The 23,745-nt window shown below is 39.1% G+C and overlaps 1 protein-coding gene across 1 annotated transcript in view; it reads left to right on the top strand.

Moving 5' to 3' along the window:
- Positions 1 to 3,181: 3,181 nt before the first annotated feature.
- The window catches only part of LOC137627812 (histone-lysine N-methyltransferase 2A-like), a 66,518-nt gene continuing 45,954 nt past the window's right edge, over positions 3,182 to 23,745 (top strand). Inside the window, exons 1-7 of the mRNA XM_068359178.1 lie at positions 3,182 to 3,625; positions 6,533 to 7,525; positions 12,212 to 12,389; positions 18,362 to 21,015; positions 21,190 to 21,461; positions 21,876 to 22,152; positions 22,286 to 22,462. Of these exons, the coding sequence (XP_068215279.1) occupies positions 3,464 to 3,625; positions 6,533 to 7,525; positions 12,212 to 12,389; positions 18,362 to 21,015; positions 21,190 to 21,461; positions 21,876 to 22,152; positions 22,286 to 22,462 (4,713 nt within the window). The 5' untranslated portion in view covers positions 3,182 to 3,463. The remainder of the gene's footprint in view (positions 3,626 to 6,532; positions 7,526 to 12,211; positions 12,390 to 18,361; positions 21,016 to 21,189; positions 21,462 to 21,875; positions 22,153 to 22,285; positions 22,463 to 23,745) is intronic.

The following is a 23,745-nucleotide window of genomic DNA, read 5'->3' as shown; positions in this document are numbered from 1 at the left end:
ATAATAAAATTACAGTACAGTATATTGTTTTTTTTTACCGATTTTAGCCAATCTGTGCAACTTTTCAAGAAACTTTAAAATGCAAATATAAAACAAAGTTAAGTTTGATAATTATGAAAAAGATCAATGAATATAATCGCGATTTTAATAGCTTGAAATCTGCATATATTAGCATACACATTAAACTGACATATACACATGAAAATATTTTCTTCAGAAATCTGAATGTCGAGTTATAAACACACCAATGTAATAATGAAAAAAAAAAACATCTATAGACACGAAATGAGAAAAGAATTACACAAAAAATTCACCCGTAATAACAGCTTAAATGCGGATTAGAAAATATTCACCGTATACAGTACTTTATTTCAAAACAATGACCTTTAATAATTAAAACAATTATATTAAGTAAAGTTCACGCCATTCTAAGTCTGGACAACAGCGGAAGTTTAAGCTTAAAAAGGAAAAATATATCTTGTCATTCAAAGGAGTTTGGTGCAAGAGGCAATGGGTTGCAAAGTGACACTTTGGCTAACAGACTAAGTACTGTTTGTCATAGTTTCTTATGCGTCTACAGTCTCCCTTTCATTTCGCTCCATCAACTATCGTAACTTCTTCAAAGACCCTTTTCTCATACACATAAAAGCAAAACTTTAAGCACTCCCTTTCCTGAGGCTACGTGGTACTACATAATCATTTATTTATGCGTTTTTTTCTGGCTAATTTCTTAATCTACATTAGTACAATGTTTTTTCTTTTTTGGACTTTGGCCCTTTTACCCATAGTTTTTTTTTAGGTAAATCCCGCTAGACAGTTTAATGACGTTTTGCTTTTTCTTCGTTGAATAAAATAAGAAAATTTACATTAACTCTGTGAGTAGAGAACCAATACAAAATTAAAACCATGATAAAGATAATCATAAACACATTAATAAGAAACATGACAAAAAAGTAATCCCGAATTCCGCAATTAGACATTTAATTCACCACGTTTCCAGACTGATGCATTCATGAAAGCAAAATTCATTGATACTTTATTTTCTATCTCTAATTAATATCTATAAACAAAAATAGCTCATAAAATGTCATATTGTTATCGGTAAACACAGAATGTCATTGTCCTTACTTTTTAAAACGTTTACTTTACCAACGTTCCCACATCCTTCATTTTTTTAACTTTTATCATCAAACGGATAAGAACATTAACAGATTGAAAGTATGACCATGCAGAGTCCTACCGGTGAAATCTTTGCATAGGAAGGAAATGTGCAGAGCAACCTTGAAACCTCAAATCAGTCCAGGAGAGAGAGAGAGAGAGAGAGAGAGAGAGAGAGAGAGAGAGAGAGAGAGAGAGAGAGAGAGAGAGAGAGAGAGTGAGAGAGTTCTAATTTGTACTGCCTTTGTTTGAGTGATACATTCTTGATTCTAAAACAGCTGTTTAAAAGGGGTTGCATTGTTCTCCACGCGGTTTGTAAGTGGAGAAGCGTGCTCTCAATTAGAAAATAAATAAATATCTAATCTTATTAAAAGTATAACTATCTAAAAGTCTTGTTTAAGTAATTGTGTATCACAGTAAGGCACAAAGGTCAATGCTATGAGCATGATATTCGGGTCTTTAAAAGATATGTGTATAAAAGAATAGGCCTAGTCATAATGAACAAAAAACATATTTTGTATTTGTGTGCATATTTATTTAATATCAGCGAACTTACATCTTTTACATTTAGTTTAAGGAACAGTGATGCAAAAATGTGGTGTATTACATCATTCAAGGTGAGCGAAAAATCAATTATTAGCCAGGCAAAACCGTGGTGCAATTCTTCCATAGAGCCCACCAGTTCCGTCACGTCTGTACACGTCGAGGAAACTTGTCGCCATATGAAATATATCAATATTGATTAACTGCAGTAGTTCTTATCTAGGCGATTTATCGGCGAATAACATATTGAGCTTATATGTACTATTATCTAATGTCCCAGATCAAGTTTATCTTTCGACTCTAATTTCTTGTTTGAAAATGTTAATTTATCCATTTCAGTATATTATTTTCATCCTTGTTATTAATCATTGTTCTTCTGACTTGATCATTTTCATACCTTACTTTCATTTCATTATTATTTTAGGAAGAGACTGCTATACAAGACATTTGTAATGCCGTTTCTGTCTTAAAAAAAAAATAGACCTCCTTTCATAAAGGCTTTTCATTCATCGATAGCGAAGGTCTATCTGCCTAAACGGATATACAAAGAAAAGGGACAGGTAAATAGCCCCTGTTAGCCAAACGTCTTAAAACGTTGGGTCTTTCTTACGCGTCAACGTTCTATTTATTATTGTTTCGGTCGCAATTTCAGCCCGAAATTAATGCAAGTCAGGAACATATTCCAGGGTGAATGGACAAGCCCTGGCTGGACATGAATGCAAAACCATGAGCCCTTAAAGATGCATTGCTCAAATCGTTGGTCTAACAGTGAGTTTCCCGACATTTTCTCTCGGCCAACTCCTTAGAGAGAAACGTTTTTGATTTCCGCCTCTTCGGCTGTTTACAAACATCTCGTGTGCCACGTGTTCATTTCGTTTACATGGCGTCGCAGAATGAAAGATGTGCCTCTCGACGGCTAAATATGAGGAATTCAACTTATAGAACGCTTAATGCAGTAACCACTTGGCCTCAAATTAAAGTTGACAAGTTGCAAACATGCGGTAATGGGGAGCTGTGGCAGGATCCCTTTGCTTTTGGGGGTTGGGAGAGCTTGGGGGGTCGTGGGTTTTGGGGGGGTGAGAAAATTGGAGGGAAGCGCAACGTATTTTCTCAACATGATTATTAATATAAATTCACTTGACTGGATGTTATTGCACACACTACTAATAAAAACATCCTCATGGACTATTTCGTGACAGGTGAAAATCAAACGGTTAGGTAAATAATACCTGTCGGGTGTTTTAAATTACATAGGCCTACTAGACGCGAGGGGTTAATCAACCCATTTTTGCGCATACTACAAATAGTTGAATGATTCAATCGAGTTATTTTATGTTCTACGTTATTAAGACCTGTCATAGGAGGAATGAAATTCGTTGAAAATAAGTATGTGTGTTATTGTAACATTTGGCGGGCTCCTTCCACCCTGTAAGCCCTTCGCTTTCCTCTTCCCCCCTCCCCCCCTCATTCCGCGCATTAGCCTTGTGCGCTACTCGCTACAATTTTGGAACGTCAACCGACACTCTCTTAAAAGTCTTATTTTCTTTTAGTTAAATATTACTTTAAAATTCGCAAATAATGTGTATATAATGTTTTAAGACCATTGAAGTTTCTGATAAATAAAATAGCAGCTGACACGTTGCCTTAAATGCTGACACCAGCAAGTAGGGGGACATTACTGGAACGTGCATTTTAGTTTTTATCAGGCGGGAACCGAAAAGGGCCAAAAAGGCTCAACCTCATCATCATCCCGAGAACCAATATGGCAAAGTTCAGATTTCCCGGCAAAGCGCTAAAGTTGAACACAAGGAAACGAGTGAGATTTCGAGGCCGATATCCGAACAATACACCGGAGGAGTTATACACGAGGAGAATCCGCCGAGGGCTCGACCTTTTCCACAAATTGTTCGGTGACTCTGACGAGGTACGGAGGAGAAGCCTCTTTAACAACATGGCGCCAATCCCTACTTCCCTCCGTAATCAATATCACCCTTTCAAATGCTCCTTTTAAACCTGACCTTTGCTTTTCTTTTCTCCTCTTATCATAACACGATGGTGTCTTTCAATTTTGTTGATGTGAAGTGTTTAATTGGCGTCGTTTTGGCATCAACACAAGACGCCATAAACCCAAAAGCCGTTGTTGTTTTCGGTTAATTACGATATGCAATAAACGTTCTGTGATTGTCAGGCCTAAAATGAACGTCCCTCGGGTTTTAGTTTTTTAGATTTGTATCGTAGGAAGTGTTTTGTTGGCGGTAATAAGTGCAAGTGTGTTGTTAAATAGAGTACAAGGTCATACGTTCCTTTCGTTGTTTTGGATGTTTTTTGTGTTTACTTTTTGTGGAAACCTGTGCTGAATCTCCTTTATCCATTCATGTGTTTACTACTTAATAATAATGTTTACTTCTTTATTTCTGGTGTTATTGTTAAAGTGATTAGGCCTAGCTGTGGTGGTTGTTGTTAAATAGCCTAGGCCTAGGTCGTGTTGGGACATGTATGGTAGCTGAGAAGGCCTAGAAATTAAATTTATTTGGTTTGGTATTTTATAGTAGATGGCATGAATTTAATTTTACTTAAAAGTGAGTTTGGTGATAGGCATAGGCCCATTGGTGAATTTATGGGTAAATTTTACCAAATTTAACAAAGGATCGTTATATCTTTATTTAGCTTATAGCAAATATAGTCCTATACAAAGTTATGAAGATTATTCACTATTTCATAAGCAAATCAACCCCCATTTCTGTAGCCTAGTGTATGATTGGTTAGGTTAGAAATCAACATTGTTTACTAGTCTACAGTGCACAAATAATGATTGAAATTTCATTAACCTTCTCTGAAATTAGGGATTTGATAGACAAAGCAGGTTTATGCATTTTACTGCAATTTAATACCAATAGATTTCTTTTGAGGTTTCAACACAACCAGATTGTGGAATTGTTACCAATCAGGCAATTTAATATGGAACTTGAGAATTTCTAACTTATACTAGATTCTTCGTAGTTTATATAGTAATCTATATTAATGTTACTGATCTTGAAATATTTAAGGTTTTTGTTCATTACTTAAGTAGTATATAGTTTATTGCTATTCCCTTATTTCATTTCCTCACTGGGTTAGTTTCCTTGTTGAAAGTCTTTGTAATGAATATTATACCTAACAAGGCATGGATTTCATATACTGTATATTAATTAATCTAGGCTACTTTTAACTAATTTGTAACTTTAAATCAAGTTTGATAAATGGAAATTCAACATTTTAATGAAAATATCTCATCTGCAGGGCCTATTAATTGATGCAGAAGTAATTTATTTTTTTACTTTTAAACTATTTAATGGCATATTACAAGAATTCTCGGAGCCTTTGTAGTTTATGGGGACACGCCGAGAAAAGTGGACAACTAACCTAAACTTACCCCCCTAACCTGACCTACAAGCCATGTCCTTACCTTCCTAATGATCTAACGGTGACCCCCTGCGACCCCCCAACCACTGTTGCTATCATACAAACCCAACTTAACCGAACCTAGTAGTTCCCAGGTCACAACCCCTAGCCGGGGACAAGCCCCCGGACCCCCTTCTTTGGCTGAACTTGGAAAATATAAAATAACTTCATATTATGGTATATTGGATCATAGTAAAGCACATCTTCCCCATAAGGAAAAACAATTGGGCTTGTAATAAGAAAGATATCGCCCTGTCCCGATAAACTACATTCACCCCAAATTCTCATCAGAGAATTGTTGTTTTAGAATTGATGGATCGATATGATGCTCCAGAACTTGTGTTGAATTATTCTAGAGGGTTGGCTGCTTTTCAAATATTGTTTATTACTAATTTCAAGAGGCAACCAATTAAAAATTTACCTTGATTTAATTCTGAAAACATTCTAACCGAATTAACACAATTTCAGGATTATTAAATTTTGCATGGAATTTATCATGGTAGGTTTGTAGAACAGAAGTCACAGTGTGGTTCAGGCATTGAAAAGGGGAAACTCAGTCCCGATATATTATTCAGACGTATGTCCTTAACCTTGCCTTCGTCTGCATGTTCTGACAGGGTGAGGCAGTTTCGGCCCCCTTTTACCTCCACCATGACTAGTTGAGGAGTGTCTGCCGTTCTACAAGCGACCCTTTTGCTATTCTAGTAATTTGTAGCCGTCCAAAACTTACAAATTTTGTGTAAAATGTCACAAGTTATTTATTAGCACACATTTCCTTTAGAGTGATCTAGACTATTTACTATACATGTTTTTTTTACTGATATTGTATGATGGAGTACAGTGTATATTATAGTTGGGCCAGATCACATTTTTAAAGAATTGATTTTAAAATCTTATATAAATTGGTAAAGATGAAATCATCTCATACTCAAAGTGAGCTCTTCTCTAATTACTTTTCATGACTCTACTAAGATTTCAAGGTTTTTGTAACATCGTTCGAAAACTAATTGTTAGAATTGTCAACCTTGTTGATAACCTTATTTTGGAAAATCCAGTTACAGTTGATAATGGTGACTTGATAGCCCAGGCTAAAATTGAGTATAGTTTTTGGCCTAAAACTACAAATATTTTTATGAATCGAGAACAGCTTTTCAGAGGTAGTTAAAAACTTATATAGTTAATTGTTAATGTTTTGATTGACTAGTTTTACATCGAAATTGTAGGATTATGAACACTGCATTGATTCTCTATTTCAAATACCATACGTAATCTCAGGAAGGGGGTGATAGTTACCTTACTCGATACCGTTCATCAATTAGAGCAATGTACTGTAGTGGGTCTCTCATGTTTCATGTCATTTCCAGTTTTGTAATGCTAATTACCTTTCCAGGATGAAGATGAGTTTGAAGGCTTTACAAATGGGATGTGCAAAGAGAAGGCGGTGGTACCAACGCCTAAACCCAAGGCACCGGAGAAAAAAGTGGAGGAAGTGTGTTCCTCCTTGGAGAAGGAAGGGCTGGTGAGACGGACAAGGACAAGTGCTGTGGCCATGGCTGTGAAAGAAGTGAGGGAATTGAAAGAAAAGAAGGCCCAAGCCCTTGATGAAAGAACCAGAGTGAAAACGCCACCAGCCGTTATTAGGGATAAGGAGGGGGTTACTAGTGAAAAGGGAGTTCATGAAAGTACTGTGGTCACTGTGCCGAACGTTGTGGTGCCGCCAGGCCGTAGAAAGAGAGTGCCAATGATTGGACACAGTGCGCATAAACAAACTAATTGTAGGGTGGGTAGGCAGCCTACTGTTAAAACTGCGCTCGCTAAGAAATTGTTAGCCAAGGCTAAGAAAAAGTTGCCCTCGTTGCCTGTAGTCGGGGAGAAGAGTCCAAAACGTTTCATTCTCCCGACAATGAGTGCCCGCTCATCGAGAATTATAAAGCCAAATAAGAGACTTTTTGCAGACATTACTGAAATGTGTTCTACTAGTAGCTCTGTCGAATTGCAAGCAAATGCTGAAGCAGCTGAAAGTAAAAATAGTCTTAGTTTGTCCAGTAAAAGATTAGTCAAACTCCGAAAAACTCGCTCTCACTCGACAAGACTATTCAGGGGTCATGGGGCTGGTACCGTCAAGGGCTCTGAAGGTGTAGGGCGGGATCGTATGCGAAGAACCATTTCACTTTACACAGAAGCTATCACTGGGCCCTGTAGGGGCCAGGTAGGAAGACCACCTAAGCGCCTGTTGCGACGTCTAGAAGCTCCCCACCAAGATTTTGTTGAAGATATGCCAGAGTCTCCCCAGAAGTGTGATCTGAAGGAGTCTAGGGTCAAGGAGAAAATAGAGAAGTTGTTGAGAAGTCCGTGGGACGACAGACTGAAGCAGACGGGAAAGGTAAGTTATCATCAAAGTACACTACTGTACTGTACTATTTAATAATGTTGAAACATGATGAGTCGCGCAGGGGTATCGAACCAACGGCCATGTGTGTTGGCTCTTGAGTTTTGATTAAAGCATGTGGCTTGTCAGGACTCGAGAGTAAAACTGCGCTTACTGATTTTATAGAAAATTTTGTGCCTGAATATCATTGCAAACCATTCTAGATATGTTAATGTTATGTAGTTCTATTTAAAAGTACCTAGTTTAGTCTCGAGTATGGAATGTATTTTTTGGTATTTGTTTACAAGAGCATGCTCTCCATTTAACTCCAAAATTATGCATTCCTGCAGCTCCTCTCTTCTTGTACAGTAATTGGGAGGTTTTTTGAATGCTGGGAAAGCAAAAAAATATCAAGGTATGTTACACAAAGGGGGGAGGGGTTGGTTTAGGAGCTACTAAACGACCCGGGACAGACATCGTCAACACAGTCAATCAAACAGAAGTTTGTGACGTCAGCATACATTTGGTTATATTCAAAATATATACTAAATTAATAGTGGAGTAATTACTCAAAAGTGTCATTATTTGTGAAATGTATATTTTATATTTGGTAAATAATTAATAGTAAATCTTGGAGAAACTATTTTTTTTTTTGAGTAACTAGTTTTCCCAGATGACGTTATGCTACACTACCACCATTTATTGACCACTGCCTAAGGATGCCTGCCAATGAAAACAGTCATACGCTGCAAAAATAGTCATTCACATAAAACGTTTCTTTAAATAAAAATGTTTATGGTCAAGTATTTACCAAATAAAATATACAATTCACAAATAGTTACACTTTTGAGTAATTCCTCCATTTTTAATTTTGTATATATTTTGAATATATACCAAATGGACGCTGACTTCACAAACTTCTCTTTGATTGACTATGTTGACGATGTCAGTTCCAGGTCGTTTAGTACCTCCTTCACCAACACCTCCCCCCCCCCTTGTGCAACATACCTTGCTATTTTTTGCTTTCCCAGCATTTAAAGAACCTCCTAATTATTGTACAAAAGGAGGGCTGCAGGAATGCGTAATTTTTTGGAGTAAATGGAGAGCGTGCTCTTGTAAACAAATGCCAATTTTGTTTGTTCCTATGAGAATACAAATCATCATCTTTAATTTAGGAGTGTTTTGCGATTTAAGCTAGATTCCATTGTTTCATCCTGTTAGTGGATGGCATTGACTACCCAGCAGACACAAGCTAGCAATTTAATTTTGGCTACCGTCGTTAAAGGATGTCTTGCTGTTGGTGCTCGCATATTTAATTAATATTGTACAGGATTTTTTTTTATTGGCGACTGGAAGGAATACTTCTCAAATGAAAAAAATAAATCATTAGCATAGTTGTATTTGTTGTACAGTAATTATGTTGGGAAGATAAAAGTTCCATGCAGATCAACCCCAGATTAGTAATGCATGCCCTTTTTTAGTGGAAAGGTAAGTATTCGTGCTTCATCTTTCTCTTGAGTGTTTTTCCTCTTCTTTCCTAGTGGAAGAGGGTTGTGTAGAAGCAGGCTCCTGCATTATACTGGTATTTTAAACCTACCCTTCTGCTTTATGGTCCAAGGGAACTACTGTACATGTAATGAGATCAGCATGCACACCCTGCATGTGAAACTCATTAGTGCACTTGCAAAGTTCTCCCTAGGTGGGAACCCTCGCCAACCAATGTCCCCTCTTGTAACCGATCCTGCTTCCTCTGTATGACCTTAAGAACATTGGAGAACATCCCTGCGTTCGATATGGGTATCCCTGGAGACCTTTATGTTAGCATCCCCTTTTGAATTAACTACAGTCAAGAAGTACCACTGTTTTGCTCAACACCTGCACGCTTGGTTATGGTAATTCCCACTGAAGGATGGTCAGTGGCTTTCTCACCTCCACAGTTGAAGGAATGCCAGAGCTTAGCAATATTCATACTGTATCTCTGTATCTCAATTTGGCCGTGGGACATTTCTAGAGAGGAAATATGGGTATGGTGAGGAACATTATATTCTTTTGGCTTCCTCTTCTCTTAGTGGAAGAAGCAGCTTCTAAATTCCTTTGGGGTTAGACCATGTAGTGCATGCATAAATTTTTAAGGCCAATGCAAACATTTTAGTTTTGATGCGTTTAATTGTCCAAGAGAACATGGAGTACCTGAAAAAACTTTTAAACGATTGTTGGGAGTGGTAGTCCAGTCAATGGATGGGGAATATAGTACCCACACTGGCCAGGTACTTGCAGATAGTTGATTTCTTGGCTACACTAAGTTCAGACATTTATTATTATTGTTCGCCACTAACTTGAACCTTCTGGAAGTGTTTTATTTTCGGTTACCTTTGTAGTGCCTGATTCTTCTTTTGGTAAGCTTGGTCAGAGAGTATGGTCTGAAATGGGTCAATGTGTTTTTAATTAATCTAATATCAAAGTTGAATCTTGCTCTTAGTGGTTTTTTCCATGTAGTGGGGCCTTATTGCATGTTTACAGTGTGTCGTTCTTGGTAAGCAGAACATTGTCATGTTAACATTGTGTTCTTGGTCAACTGAGCACTGGAAATTCATGTCCAAACAAAAGGAGAGAAATTAAGGTCTGTTGTCTTCTGTGGTGCCTTTATCCTGATATACAAGTGGCACCTTCTCCCTTGGTTAAGCAGGTGCTTTTCACATCAGATACGATTCCCATGAGGTGGTTTCTGAATCTTACGTTTTCTATCTCTTCATCTTATTCCTATGCTACTTTTGCCTTTTTCTGTCAAAACTTTGTTTCATTCCTTGCACTCCAAGAAGGTTGTGGAACTGCTGAGAATCCTTTTGTCTGGCCTGTGCAACATCATCCCTCCACCAGAATTTCATGAAGGTATTTTGGTGGACAGAACCTATTATCTCGAAGGTGTCCGTTATGTTTGTGTTCTCTACTTGGTTTTCATGTTGCTGCTGTGGAAGAGTGCAGAGACATTGGGTATGGAAGCCTACTTGTTCACCTTCCTCTGCCCTAGATGAGACTAATTGATCAAGTCTCCATTGCTACTGTGTTCTCCCCTGCTACCCCTTCCAATGAGAGAAGGACCAGCAATAAGCCCCTTGTCAGTACTGCTTCAGTAGTATTCAAGGTGATTGACTTATGCATGAAGGCAGGTCATCTTTCTGGTATTCACTTTATTTAGAAGAGTATGAAAGTTGTCACTTCATTAAGGGTTCTGCAGCCCCACCAGTCTCCTATCACTGATCGGTTAACCCTTTTACCCCCAGGGTATTTAGAAATTTCCAACCCTTAACCCCCAGGGGGTTATTTTTTTCCCAGCACATTTTGCAGTATATTTTTTTTTAAATTGCTCTAACAGCCTTAATTTTTGTCATAGAAAGGTCAGGTTGGTCTCATTCTCTTGGAAAATGCCTGAATTTTCTCAAAAAATTATCAAAATTATGAAAAAAAAAATTATAGCATTTTTTTGCAAGGACGTACCGGTACGTCCATGGGGGTAAAGGGATGGCTTTTGTGAAACGTACCAGTACGTCCTTTGGGGGTAAAAGGATTAAGCATGATTGCTTTGCTGATTGATCAAACTTTACTCTGTTGCAGTTTATTATCTGCAATACATTTGCTCTCAGTCATCAGCAAGGCTTTTTCAAGATAGTAGGTCCTACAGTGATTCTCTTATTGGTACTGATTCTACAGTTACCAATAGCAAATCTCATTTCCAAGTCTTAAAATTTTTACTGGCTCCGATGTATCATATACAGAATCTATGTCTAGTATTTCTCTGTAAGTAACAGATGGGGCGCACACTACATCTGTATATTGCTGTGCTGTGTTCAAATCTGGGGTGCAAGAGCATGCGTGATTGATCTCTCCTTCTGGTGTCGGTATGGGCCCATTCACTTGGGATATGCATCTTCTGATATTCTGAACTTACTGCTACTGATGTCTTGGAATGTGCGTTTACTACTGGATCACGATAGACTTGATTATTTTGTCACTATCTAGTTATCATGGTGAACTGGAAGTCTGATCTCTTACCCAAATACAGTAACATGAATTACCTAGGGATGTTATTTTGATGTAGTTGTTGAAAGAGTTCAGGGATGTAACATCTTGGATATTGTCAGATCGGGAACAGTCGCTTTGGTGTCATTTTAGGTTGCCTTTCATCCTTAGAAAAGCTTGTCCCACATAGGAGGATCTGTTTAGGATCACCTGAGTGGCACTAGAAGATGCACTGGGAACCATCAGTCAGTCCCTGAGTGTTATTGCCAGTCATCTTCAATTCAATTTTATCAGAACTGAAAACTACCTTATAAAATACCTTTGCAAAGTGACTTTTATACATTGATAGAATACTTATCAAAATACTAAATATTTTCAGTGCACAACTTATGGAGCATAAAATTCTCTGAAATTTTTTTTAATGAAAAAATACTTATTAAAGTGCTAAGTATATTTTTAACGTGCAACTTCTAGAGCATAAAATTCTCTTTCAAATGGTATTTAAATGAAGGAAATCGATAAAAAAAAACAAAAAAAGTAGGTGTTTGAAGTAACTTTGTTTTATTGGGACTGAGTTGTGCCCCTTAAGAGTTTGCAAGTGTATATTCAGGTGCAGAAGTTTATTATAAGGAAATTAGTTGTTTATCTCCCGAACCCCATATTGCACATATTGTATTTTAACAGGGTGGAAAATGTGAAGGGGATGAAATGATGCCAGCTCCTGCCTCTACTACCTCGCCTGCTCTGTCTGCCATCTCACGCAATATATTGAGAAAAGCCCGTCTTAATTTGAACAAAAGTACTCTTCTAAAGATACGTAATCCTGATTCCCTCCAGAGACTTATACCCCAGTCTGATGAAGGTAGGTTTTTACATTTGTATCTGAAAATTGAGAAATGTGTTTTTAAAGACCATTTAACATTTTTGAAAGGATCTTTACTTGATATGTTTCACCCTATAAAATGTTATTTACTAAATAGTATTTTTTTTATTTTTAAATATATTTTGTCAAAGCATACTTAAATGATGAGAGGTGTCTTATGGAAGTGCAATCCTTAGTGGCAGTGATTCAATTGAAATATAGTAGATAATTAATTTTACCGTTTAGTTCAATCTTAATAAGTTACCATTTTGTTTGTATATGCCTTGAAAAATCTAAACCTGCTTTGCTAGTTAGTTGTGAAATTCATTTTAATATAAGATTGTTGCTCCTACCATTCACTCACTGTTAAGTAAAAGGATTTAGAGCAAAGCGAAAAATCTATTTTTGGATGAGATAGCCATGTCGTCCTAATGGAAGGTTCCTTTAGGTAGCCTTTCTAAGGGATATTTGCTACAGTGATACTCCCAGAGAAATAAACCGAAGGTTTCCAGAATTCTAACTCCTGGCGCGATTCATCCATATTATAACTTTAAGGATGTCGCAGAAAATCAGGGGACGTATTTTTAGATACAACGCATAGCAATCTTACCCCGAATAGATTTAACTCTTTGAGGGGGAAGAGTGGCGAAAGAAGGGGGTGCCGATCTAGGTACCCGGGGGAAGATGCCAGTGAGCATCTGTAGGGTCTATTGAGGGTGTGTTTGCTCCTTTTGGTAGAAGGGTCCTTATGTGTTGCCAAGTTGACAAGTCTAGAATGACTCTGAGTTTGTCTGAGTCTTTCTTGGGAACACAAAACAACCTTCCCTTGAATTTGATGGACTTCGCTTTCCTTCTTACCTTCTTATTCAAGAGTTCTGAGGTATATTCTTCTTTTGAGAGGGTGGAGTGTTAGAAGAATTTTGGAAAACGGTGGAATTCTGTTCCATTTCCACCTGAGTCTATTCGTTAATAGGCTGTGGGCCCAGGGATCGAAGGTCCCACGATCCCGACAGTGATACGGTCTGCCTCCTACCTGGAACCCCTCTTGGGTGTGGGGTCCTGTGGATTTGTTTTCGTGACCACGTCCTACTCTGCCCGGGGAGGAGTTATCTCCGGGTGAACTTCTCTTAGGGCCATTTCCTTAATGGCTTGGGGTTAAAGATTGGCGACTGCGCCACCAGTTGTTGAGGTACCATCTGGAAAGTGGTCTGAGGCTTCATGGTTGTTGTCACGGCAGAAAGTTGTGCAGATTTGCATGGTCTCCTTGCCTTTTTAATTTTTAGGCTGTGGACCTCTGTCCGAGGAAGATTTCCTCTTAGAGGTCATGCTCCACTTTTGGAGAAGGTTCCCGTTCTCCGTGGTTGCTCTGGCTATGCTCTCTTGGACCAGTTTCTGTGGGAAAAGGGTCTTTACCCTAGATGTTCGAGGTAATCAGTTTCCTTGGTTCGTGTCTTATAGTTGCTGAGGTCAAAACGGACTCTCTGCAGGCTCTCCTCGCTCTGAGGAAAGATAAGTCTTTAACAAGGGTACTCATGTGGGACTTAGCCAGGAAAATGATCCTTAATGGGGTGTTCTGTAGACCTGCACTCATTTCCAGGCAGTTCTGATGAGAAAAGGAGGCCACTAGTCTCTCTTTTGTCTCCTGTTCCCTCCTCAGAAGATGGTCTGGCAACTTCGGAAGGTTCTCATTGAACTGCTGGCCTGCTATCTCTGGATCCAACTTAGAGACGAAGAAGGTTAGACGGACATCCTTCCACTTCTCCTCGCAGGCAGGTAGTGCTAAAGAGAAGGGTTTGCATTCCTCTAGGGTTGGACAAGGATTGCACTTGTCGACTGCCTTGACGGCGAAGTCTAGTGCTTTCTCCGAACAGGGGAAAGATATGGAGGAAGGAGCAAGAAACGTGGGAACTCTCTTGCTCAATGCTGAGACTTTGGAGTTGGAGTATCCGACTCCTTTCAAGGTTTTCAGGATGATGGGTTGCGCCTTGTCATGTTCGAGGACAATGACCTCTTTGGGTACCGTTTCATCACGGGTTTATGTTCATCCCGCAGTCTCATGAAGCATTCTGGGTAAACTGAAAAGTTAGGCCAGAATTCAAGATCTTCAAACAGTTTGGCCCCCAACTTCTGAGACGAATAGTTTCCCCTTGATCATGGGCATATGCTCCGTATACCTCCAGGGGTTGGTTTTGGAGCGGTAGGAGAAATTCAGCACCTTAAGGAGCTTCTTAGTATAGCTCTTGGTAAGTCCTGGGCGATCCATCCTTTCTTGCAATAGTATCTGTTGCAGTCTGAGTGATTCTCTCATCATCTCTTGTGCCTTTTTTGAACAACTCCATTATCCGTTGAATCGAAGTGAAGATCTCTTCGTTCATGACGGCCTAGGCTGGTGGCTGTGGAGTTGGGATTGAAGAGGTTGATGGCATTGGTTGGTATGCCGTCCCGGCAAACTGAGGGTCTTCAGTTGCCGTTGAAACAGATCCTTCTTCCTCCGCTTGTGGATGTTCCACGTCTTCTTCAGGGCCTACTTATGGTAGGGGCTTCTCAGTGTCAATGAACACTTCTGACGTCCTTTCTTGAAGGATATCCATGCTTTCTAGTGCCTTGTCTATGTCCACGTCTATCTTCATTTGTATGAGGGGAGACTGGACCTGTTCCTGGGGCACCACTGCGTTAGGTAGAGCTTTGGGGAACCGTAGGTACCTCAGGGAGTCGTCGAGTAAGTACAGTCCCTTGAGAATTCTTTTGGAATCTACTTACCCATTGGCGAAGGGTCTCCCTCGCTGTATCTCAAGTCTCCATGTTGACTGAGGGAGCTTCTCCGAAGCCGTTGGCCAGCAGGGTCGAACAGGTGGGAAAACCTTCAGGCCCCAATACTTGAGAACTCCCGACACGGTGCTGCAGGGGGCATGAGTCCTGCACTTCGTGTACCCACAAGAGTCTTTGTCTTTGTGGTTGCAGGCTAAGGCTGCACATTTCTACATTGGCTCCCCCTGTAAAGGAAAAGGGGCTCAAGGAGTATATAGTTTGTTTATATCATTGATATAAAAGCATACAATTTTATGAACAATAGTAATTACTGTTGTTTATGGTAGCTTAGGATAGTAAGCTGGAAAGGAAATAGAAAACACATCTACGCTTCCCACCCAATCAATTACTAAGACCTCCGTCAATAATAATATTGTAGGTTCCTTGTTAGGAAGAATACAGGGTGGAGGAAACCCTAATACTTAGTGTTAGGGTTAGTAAGTGTTAGTATAATTATCCACCTGTAATATATTAATATTGATCGGTGATTTATTAGGTAGGGTCCCGATGATCAAAGGATTCATCCGGGTGTTGAGGGATTACTCAACCTCAACATGATATCGTGGTCCCAGCAATAGTGTGATAGGAACCGTAGAATATGTTAAAAATTAAATGTACTACTGTTTATTCTATAATACTGTAGTCCAGCGGGCACACTACCGGGGTTAGGTTAGTACCTGGCGGCACTAACTGATAGAGAGAGAGAAAACATTAAGGGAGAAGGGAAGAGTTTCCTATAGTTATGGTTTAGCACAACAGCTGGAAGTGTAGGAGGAATGTCAGGCCGCCTACTGTCTCCTTGCCAGAATGAGAATTTTAATGGAAGGGATAAGAATCCATCTGATTCTAGCTTCCATCCATCCACAAAAGGCCTGTCGCCAGTTGTACAGCCAGTGGCAAAATTTGTGGATGGCAGACAAAGGGAGGCCTGAAGACTTCTCAAAAGTATGTTGGGTTTCCCACCGGCAGCCGTCAGGGCCGGCTCAATCTTTACCCCCGGGACATTCACTTCCGGTGAAGGAAGGACATAAGGGGGAAGGTGACTGAGGCGGCTGCCTAACCGCCGCTGGTAAGGTTCCCGGCCGGCAATGCAGCCAACTCGGCAAGCCGGGATGACTGTCTGAGTACCGGTGAATGTTTTGATGGCTAGACCGACACTGAAGGACAGAGGGGTGAGGGGGAAGGGTCTTATGGTTCACAGGGAAGAAAGGTGGCGGCAGGTATGCCGCCTACCTTCGACCGTGAACTAAGGAAGCATGGCTTCCTTTGCCAGTGACGTCGTGGGCGACAAAGGAACAAAGATTCCCCTGCCGGCGACATCGTCGGCTGCAAAACAGGGCACCCTGAATTGCCGTCTAACACAAAAGCCGGAGTACTTGGCGGCGATGGGGAGAGCGTAACGGCGGCAGTTCAGGGAGGGAGGAAGGGTTTAGCCTCTTTTCTCTAAAAGAGCATGTAAATCAAACCTTATCCATAAATTCTAGGGGATATATGTCCCCCATCTGAATTAATAAGGAACGATAGGGCGAGGTTAAACATGGGGAATTACTTTACTAACGTATACATATACGAGTTAGGCTAGCCTAACTTCGGTAGGAAGAACGGCCATGGTTGTTACCGCCGGGACCCCCACCATATATAAAAGTAAAGTTACATATTAGGAAGAGGAATAATAATATATTTGTATGCACAATCTTTACTTGTATAATTTGCCTAACTAGCTAATATTATAGTTAAATACCGGGAAAGTCGCCCTACTAGCTAAATAAAATGCAATAATAATGGCAACAGCAGTCGTAAAAATGGCCGCCTCCGGTCGTGGCAATGCGCAACCTAACACATTCAAATTATTGGAATTTAACCGTGAGATGGGAGCCAAAATATATACATAGGAAAGAATTAATACTCAACAATCCAAAGAATAAAGATGCCGTAGATTGCATGATTAATAACTTGCGATAACATTGGGAAAACACTTAGTCATATTGGCTACAAGTAGAGTAATGGCGGCCGGTAATAGTGCGGTAAGGAGGTCCACCAGGTACCTAGATCGACACCCCCTTCTTTCGCCACTCTTCCCCCTCAAAGAATTAAATCTTCCGGGTAAGATTGCTATGTGTTGTATCTAAAAATACGTCCCCTGATTTTATGCGACATCCTTGAAGATATATTATGGATGAATCGCACCAGTAGTTAGAATTCTGGAAACCTTCGGTTTATTTCTCTGGGAATATCACTGTAGCAAATATCCCTTAGAAAGGCTACCTAAAGGAACCTTTCATCAGGACGACATGGCCGAGCTCAAAAAACCTGTCAAATCATTTCTGAAATTCACCTTGTTTTATAAATGGAAAAAATTATGGAATGGATAATCTGACCAACAAAACATTAAACCATCGGTTGCCATGTGTTATTCATCAATACATTATAGAAGCAACATTATCTTATTTTTTAATTGTCTACACTTGTTTTATTCCTTGGTTTTTTATGATTAAACCATGTTATCCAATCCCAGAATGCCATGAAAATTTTTACAAATAAACTTATTTGAGATTGTCGTGATCTTTTTGTACAATACAGTATATCAAATATGGAAGACAAATCTGTGAAGGAAGTTGTCAAGTTCTTCATTTTTAGTTTGTCATAGCATTAGGATTAATTAATTTCTTGGGTAAACTTTTTGAAAGCCTAGTGTATTAAAAAAAATAATGTAATTACAAATTTAATATATGAGTGAAGGTCTGAAGTTAGTTTTGTAGAGTGCCCAGGCTACAGAAAAAAATCTCCATATTCTGATTTTTTAAAGTTAGGCAATATTTTTCCAATCTTTTGTACCAAGAGGGGTAATTAGGCCCGTGTGATTTGTTTTATTTGGCCTCGTCAAACTCCATTTCAATAGGATACGTTCTTCCTCCAAACATTGTTGAAGCCCTTTCTAGTGTTGCAATTTAGCAAATATATTACTAATGCAATTGGCACATGTATGTTATGCATTATAATATAAAGCTGAAGAATTATTTGAAATCCAGTTTTCACTAGATAAGGTTACATTAAGAGTTCTACAAAGATTTCAAGTAGGAACTTAGAGTTGTTACTTTTTTCCCATGATTTTATTTTGTAGAATTCTTTATATACTTTTAAGATGGCTTTTTATATCTTTTCAGGAAAAGTAGAGGGCAAGTGTATTATCTGTGATAGAGACGAAGGAGAAAACACTCGCAAGTTTGGTGTTACTATATGTGAGATATGTTGCTCCTTTGTCAGTAATGCCAGCGATGGCCCCAAAGAAATCTTTGAATGCTTGGACTCGAAGGGCTCTTGCCAAATCCAAGGTGTGGAGGAGGAAGAGCGTTGCCTTGCTTGTTGGTTAGGTAGAATCCTTCAAACCTGTTTCATGGCCAACATACTGCACGACCGCCTTCGTAAACGCTTGCCCCCTCCCCTGAAAGAAAAAATACCTACAAGCCTAGCTCGGTGTATGAATCTTGGTACAGCGGCAGCAGCTACCGAAAAGGATGCAGAGCTTAACAGTCATACCAAGAGATTGCCTCTAGATCCTGGGGGAGCTGGAGGGGGAGGGGGTGTTGGTGGAGCCTTTGGCAACGTCATGGATTTGCCTGGTGGATGGCGGCGTAAAACTGGGTCTGAAGTAGTAGTCATAAGTCCCAGTGGAGAGAAGTTTAAAAGTATGCAGAAACTGGAGGAATATCTTAAAAATCAAGGAATATGTGCAGATGCCCGTGTTTTGTTTGGCAACAGCAGTTCAGTGGTTGAGAAAACTGTTGAGGTAAAATCTCGTCCCACGCCTTCGACTAAGAGCAATAAACGGGGCAGAGTCGTTATGACAACATTACCTGGTGGTTGGACCAGGAGGATCAAGTGGCGTTCTGCTGGTGATAGATTTGACACCTATGTCTTCAGCCCAGACGGAAGAACTTTCAGATCTAAGCGAGAATTGAGTGCCCATTTTCAGGCTATTGGAAAGATTGATGACATTCATAAATACTTTCCAGTTGTTAATGGTAATTCAGATTCTTCCACTCCAAGCTCAAGTGATAACACAGGGTCTTCTAGTACAGAACCTGTGTCTAGTTCTGAGATAGGATCAGATATAAGCTCTGATGACAAGTCTCCGGAAGCTTCGGAAGTTGAATTTGAAACTCCTACAATTGAGGCTCCAAAAGTGAACTTAAAAACATCCAAAGTTAAAATTAAGTCTAACAAGCTGAAGTCAGGAGAAGATGGACCAGAATCTCTTAAAATTATTGACTCAAAAGTGGATTCCCATAAGGTGGGTGGCATAAATGCTTCTCCAGGGGAAAAAGTCTTGAAAAAATACTCTGACAAATCTTCAAAACCTGCAACAGATGAAGATGAAGGCCCTCTCAGATCTTCAAGTAGACAATCAGAGAAAGCTGATTTCAGCGAAGAAGTTTTGAGTGACCTTCGTACAAATGACTCAGAAAATCATAAGACTGAAAGGAAACACAAGAAAACAAAGGGATCACGAACAAGATCTTTATCATTGACCTCCAAACAGAGAGACAACAGCCCCACAGACACAACTGAAAGTGAGTCGGAACAAGGGGTTGCAGAGGGAACATTCTTTACCAAGTCTTTTGGGGATGAGAGATGTAAAACAACAAGTTCTGTATCTGAAATAGAGTCACCTGAGAAAAGGGGATTGTGTAGTGCATGGAATACCATAATCTGTGGTACTCCTGGGGATGAGGTTTTTGAGTCCTACACCAGCAAGAAATTTGAAGAAAGAAGACCATCCATGAAACTTTTGAACAGGAAAAGAAAAAATACAGTGGAGGAAGGTGATAATTTTGCTGTTCCAAATCTTGTTTCTGATACAAAAGCAAATACTGAGAAAGTCATACTAAAAATCAGTAAAAACTCCCTAACTCCATTTGAAGAACCAACCAAGAATAGAACCAGAGAAGGAACTGCTTCAGGGGTTCTTGAACAAGAGGAAGAAACCAGTGGTGTGGTATCTCAAGCCAGCACTGCAGAGTCTCCAACACCGCCATTGATAAGAAAGAAGCCTTCATCTTGTGAAGAACAGGAACAGGATTATGGAACAGAAGATGAATCACATGATTCAACTGCCGAGTCATTGATAAGCTCCCTAACCAAAACGCGTACGTCCTCTACCATCAAGTCAATTATTAGCAGAGCTAAAATAAGGCCAAAGTTGAAGAAAAAAACCTCCAAATATGAAAGTGTTCCATTTGGAAATGGCTGGAGCCGCAAAATAAAGTGGAATGAAAAGGGGGAAGGAAAAGTGGCCTTATTACACAGTCCAGATGGCCAGACCATAAGATCCCGAATAGAGTTGTTGGCTTACTTTAAGAAAGCTGGCGTAACCAAAGTAGATCTTGATTATTATTTCCCGCCAAATTTGAAAAGAAGTAAAAGTCCTCTTAGTTTAAATTCAGTTGGTGATGCCACAACTTTGTCAGTTGCAACATTAGGATCTGGCCATTCATCAGACATGAGTGACATTTCTGATAGCGAGAGTGTGCTTAAAACATCAGAAGATTCTAGTGCCTCAATGGAGGATGGAAGCAGGAGGAGAAGAAGAGTAATTTCGGATTACTCAAGGCTTGGAAGAACGCTCGACGTATCTTCTTCTTTGGTAGATGGAGGTGGAAGAGTGCCACACTTTGCTAGGTCAGGCAAGAAAATAATTGTAGTGACGGGGAAAAGCGGAAAGATTCCCATCATCAAAAATGAGATGGAAGAGCCTCCTGTTGTTTTACCAGAACCCGGAGGACCTCGAGTAAAGCATGTTTGCCGTAGTCAAGCTCAGGTAAGATAATTCTATTGGTGGCATATACTTATAGAAACTTTTATTGACCATATTTGAGTGGTGGTTATGTTGGTATAATGAATCTTTGGTTTTTTATGTGTTATGCAAATGTAGGTTTCTTTTATGGTTAATAGACAGTCTGTAAAGCAATATTGAAGTATCTCGTCTTTGCAGGTTCTGAAAGGTATCCAGCGAGCTGTGTTTCCTTCACCTGAGAAAGATGGGAAGCAAGACCTGGATTCTTCATCACCAATCATTGAGACTAAGAAGAAGAGGAAGAGAGAAGTTGTCACAGTCTTGCAGAAAGCAGCTAGTGGGAAAATTTTGCAGAAGACTATGTGGTGCAACAAGTGCACGGGGTGTAACACGCCCAACTGTCGGAAGTGTGTCAATTGCTTAGACATGAAAAAGTTTGGTGGACCTGGAACAAAAAAGAAGCCTTGCATGTATGTATTTACTTTATTTACTTTTGAATTATTGTAATGTTTTTTAAAAATCAGATGTCAATTTTTTACTATTTATACACAATTTACTATTTTGGCTAGAAAAACTTATTTTCTTTCCATCAAGGGTCCGAAGCATATGAAAGCTCTCCTCTTTGTAATTTTGTTACTTTGTAAATTGTATAGCTTCCTTGTTCCTGTTGTAAGTACCTTTTTTTGTGCTATGCCCATTATTTTCCTCATATCCTTTTTCATTTCATAGTTTTGACATATATTTTTAATTATCATGGGCCATTTTGTCTTTTGGTGCTATTTTCAGCTTTGATTTCTAGTTTATCAAAATTTGAACCCATTTCACATGTTTCTTCGACATTTTGTCTAATCGAGTTATAAATCTTACATTCATTTTTTTTATAGCAAGAGGAAGTGTTTGAATCCAAGATTATCTGCTAAATCAGCACAATCAGCAATGGTTCAGGACAGAAAGTTCAAGAGAGCATTGCCTCTCAGTATAACAAGTGAACCCATAGAAACCAAAGAAAGACCTAGAAGCCCAGTAGAACCAGAGGAGAAATCCTTGTCAAAGCCTGATGTTGTTGAGGAAAAGGTTGACATTGTTATCAAGGTTTCCACTCAAGACAAATCTTCTGTCTTTGTTCCAAGACAGATGACACGTGTTCAGCCTGATCAGAAGGTTAGGGTCCTGATTTTATTTTGTTTTTATGCATGGATTGTCTTGATATATGGAATTATTATTATTATTATTGATGTAAATATGGACATTTTTTCATTGTCTTCATAAGTGGCTCACATTGAACTTTCCACAGGATCGGTGTGACATTGCAGCTGGTAAAAAGTTTGTCCCAGGAGCGTTGGTGAACATTGATTATTGGCAAGGGTATGATGTTGATGAAATGCTACTTTCGGGCTTCTCTGTGACAACTTCTTCGCCTCTTTACCCTCAAACTCTTTGCTTTCGTTGCGGCTCTGCTGGGAAAGAACGGGTGAGTAGCTTGTGGTGGTTGAAATTTTTTTTTTTCAGTTTTTAATACTTTTCTGTGATAGAAATGTCAGTAATACCACTCAAGTTAAAAATATTTTCAAAAGCTTCCTTAACAGGATATTTCTTTTTTTTATTTGGCAAGATTATAATGTTCTGATGCATTTCACAAGTGTTTTGTTTGAGGACATGGAGACCTTATGCAATGAATTCATTGCTTAAAGATTGGAAAAATTAGTTTGTAGTAAATACTACTCTATGAAGTTTTATTGTACATCAGTTACTCGCCAGGTGTTCTGCTCGCCCATGCTATGTGATCCTCTTATAATGGCTCTTACCTTGAGACAGTTTTTTATGTGAAAGTTTTGATATTAAGCTACGGTATGGGTACCGATCATGTTCAAAGCAATAAAGTTGAAATAGGAAATCTATTTTACTTGGCATTAAATTTTTATTTGTGGATGTCTGGAAAGAGTAGAGTATCCTGTGGAATTACGTTTGTAATAAGGACTTGAAAGATACACGAACCAATGCCAGGTAGCAGGGTTTGATAGTAATTAGTGCATTGAGACAGTTATAGAATTGAAGGGATATTATTAAGTATTTTGATAAAAAGATTTTGGTAATTATTTTCAGTTCTTTTGTACCATTTGCACGCTTCAAACTGTTGTCAGTCCACAATGCAGATTGTGGCTTTTTGTGATTTTAAATATTTGATACAGATTAATAGGGGATGTCATCTTCTGGAATTACTATGAATACTAGTGAGTATTGTTCATTAATAAGAGATGGCATCTGGAATTACTTTGAATACCAGCGAGTATTGTTCATGGAACTTATTGCCGAGTGATCATGATACTTATTCTCTGTGTCATGTGTTGGAGCCAGGATTGTGATTTGAATAATGGTTCTGAGGAATGTGATTTGCTAACATATTCTCTTAAGAGATTTTCAACTGCTAGCTGACCACTCAAAGACTTCCAAATGTGAAAAGAAAATCTAGAGAAGAGTAGAATGATGATGAAAATAATGCTCAAGCTATTATAGGTACTGTGCTTTTTGGTAAAGTCAAAGAAGATTAATGAATCTTTGGGTAAAGGCAGTGATTCTAGGCTACCTAACTTGCCCTGCTGTGAACACTGGGTTAACCTCTCAAGTTTTGCTGAGCAGTTCTAGTATGCCAGCCAGTAATGGTTCTGATGGTACACAATGCATATGAAGTCAATTGCCTTGCTTTCTCAAATAACTCAGATCCCATTGCCAAAACCCTCACATTTCAGTGATGTG

The sequence above is a fragment of the Palaemon carinicauda genome, chromosome 35, assembly GCF_036898095.1.
Source record: "Palaemon carinicauda isolate YSFRI2023 chromosome 35, ASM3689809v2, whole genome shotgun sequence".
In the NCBI taxonomy this organism is placed as follows: domain Eukaryota; kingdom Metazoa; phylum Arthropoda; class Malacostraca; order Decapoda; family Palaemonidae; genus Palaemon; species Palaemon carinicauda.
This window is presented reverse-complemented; position numbering and strand designations above follow the sequence as displayed.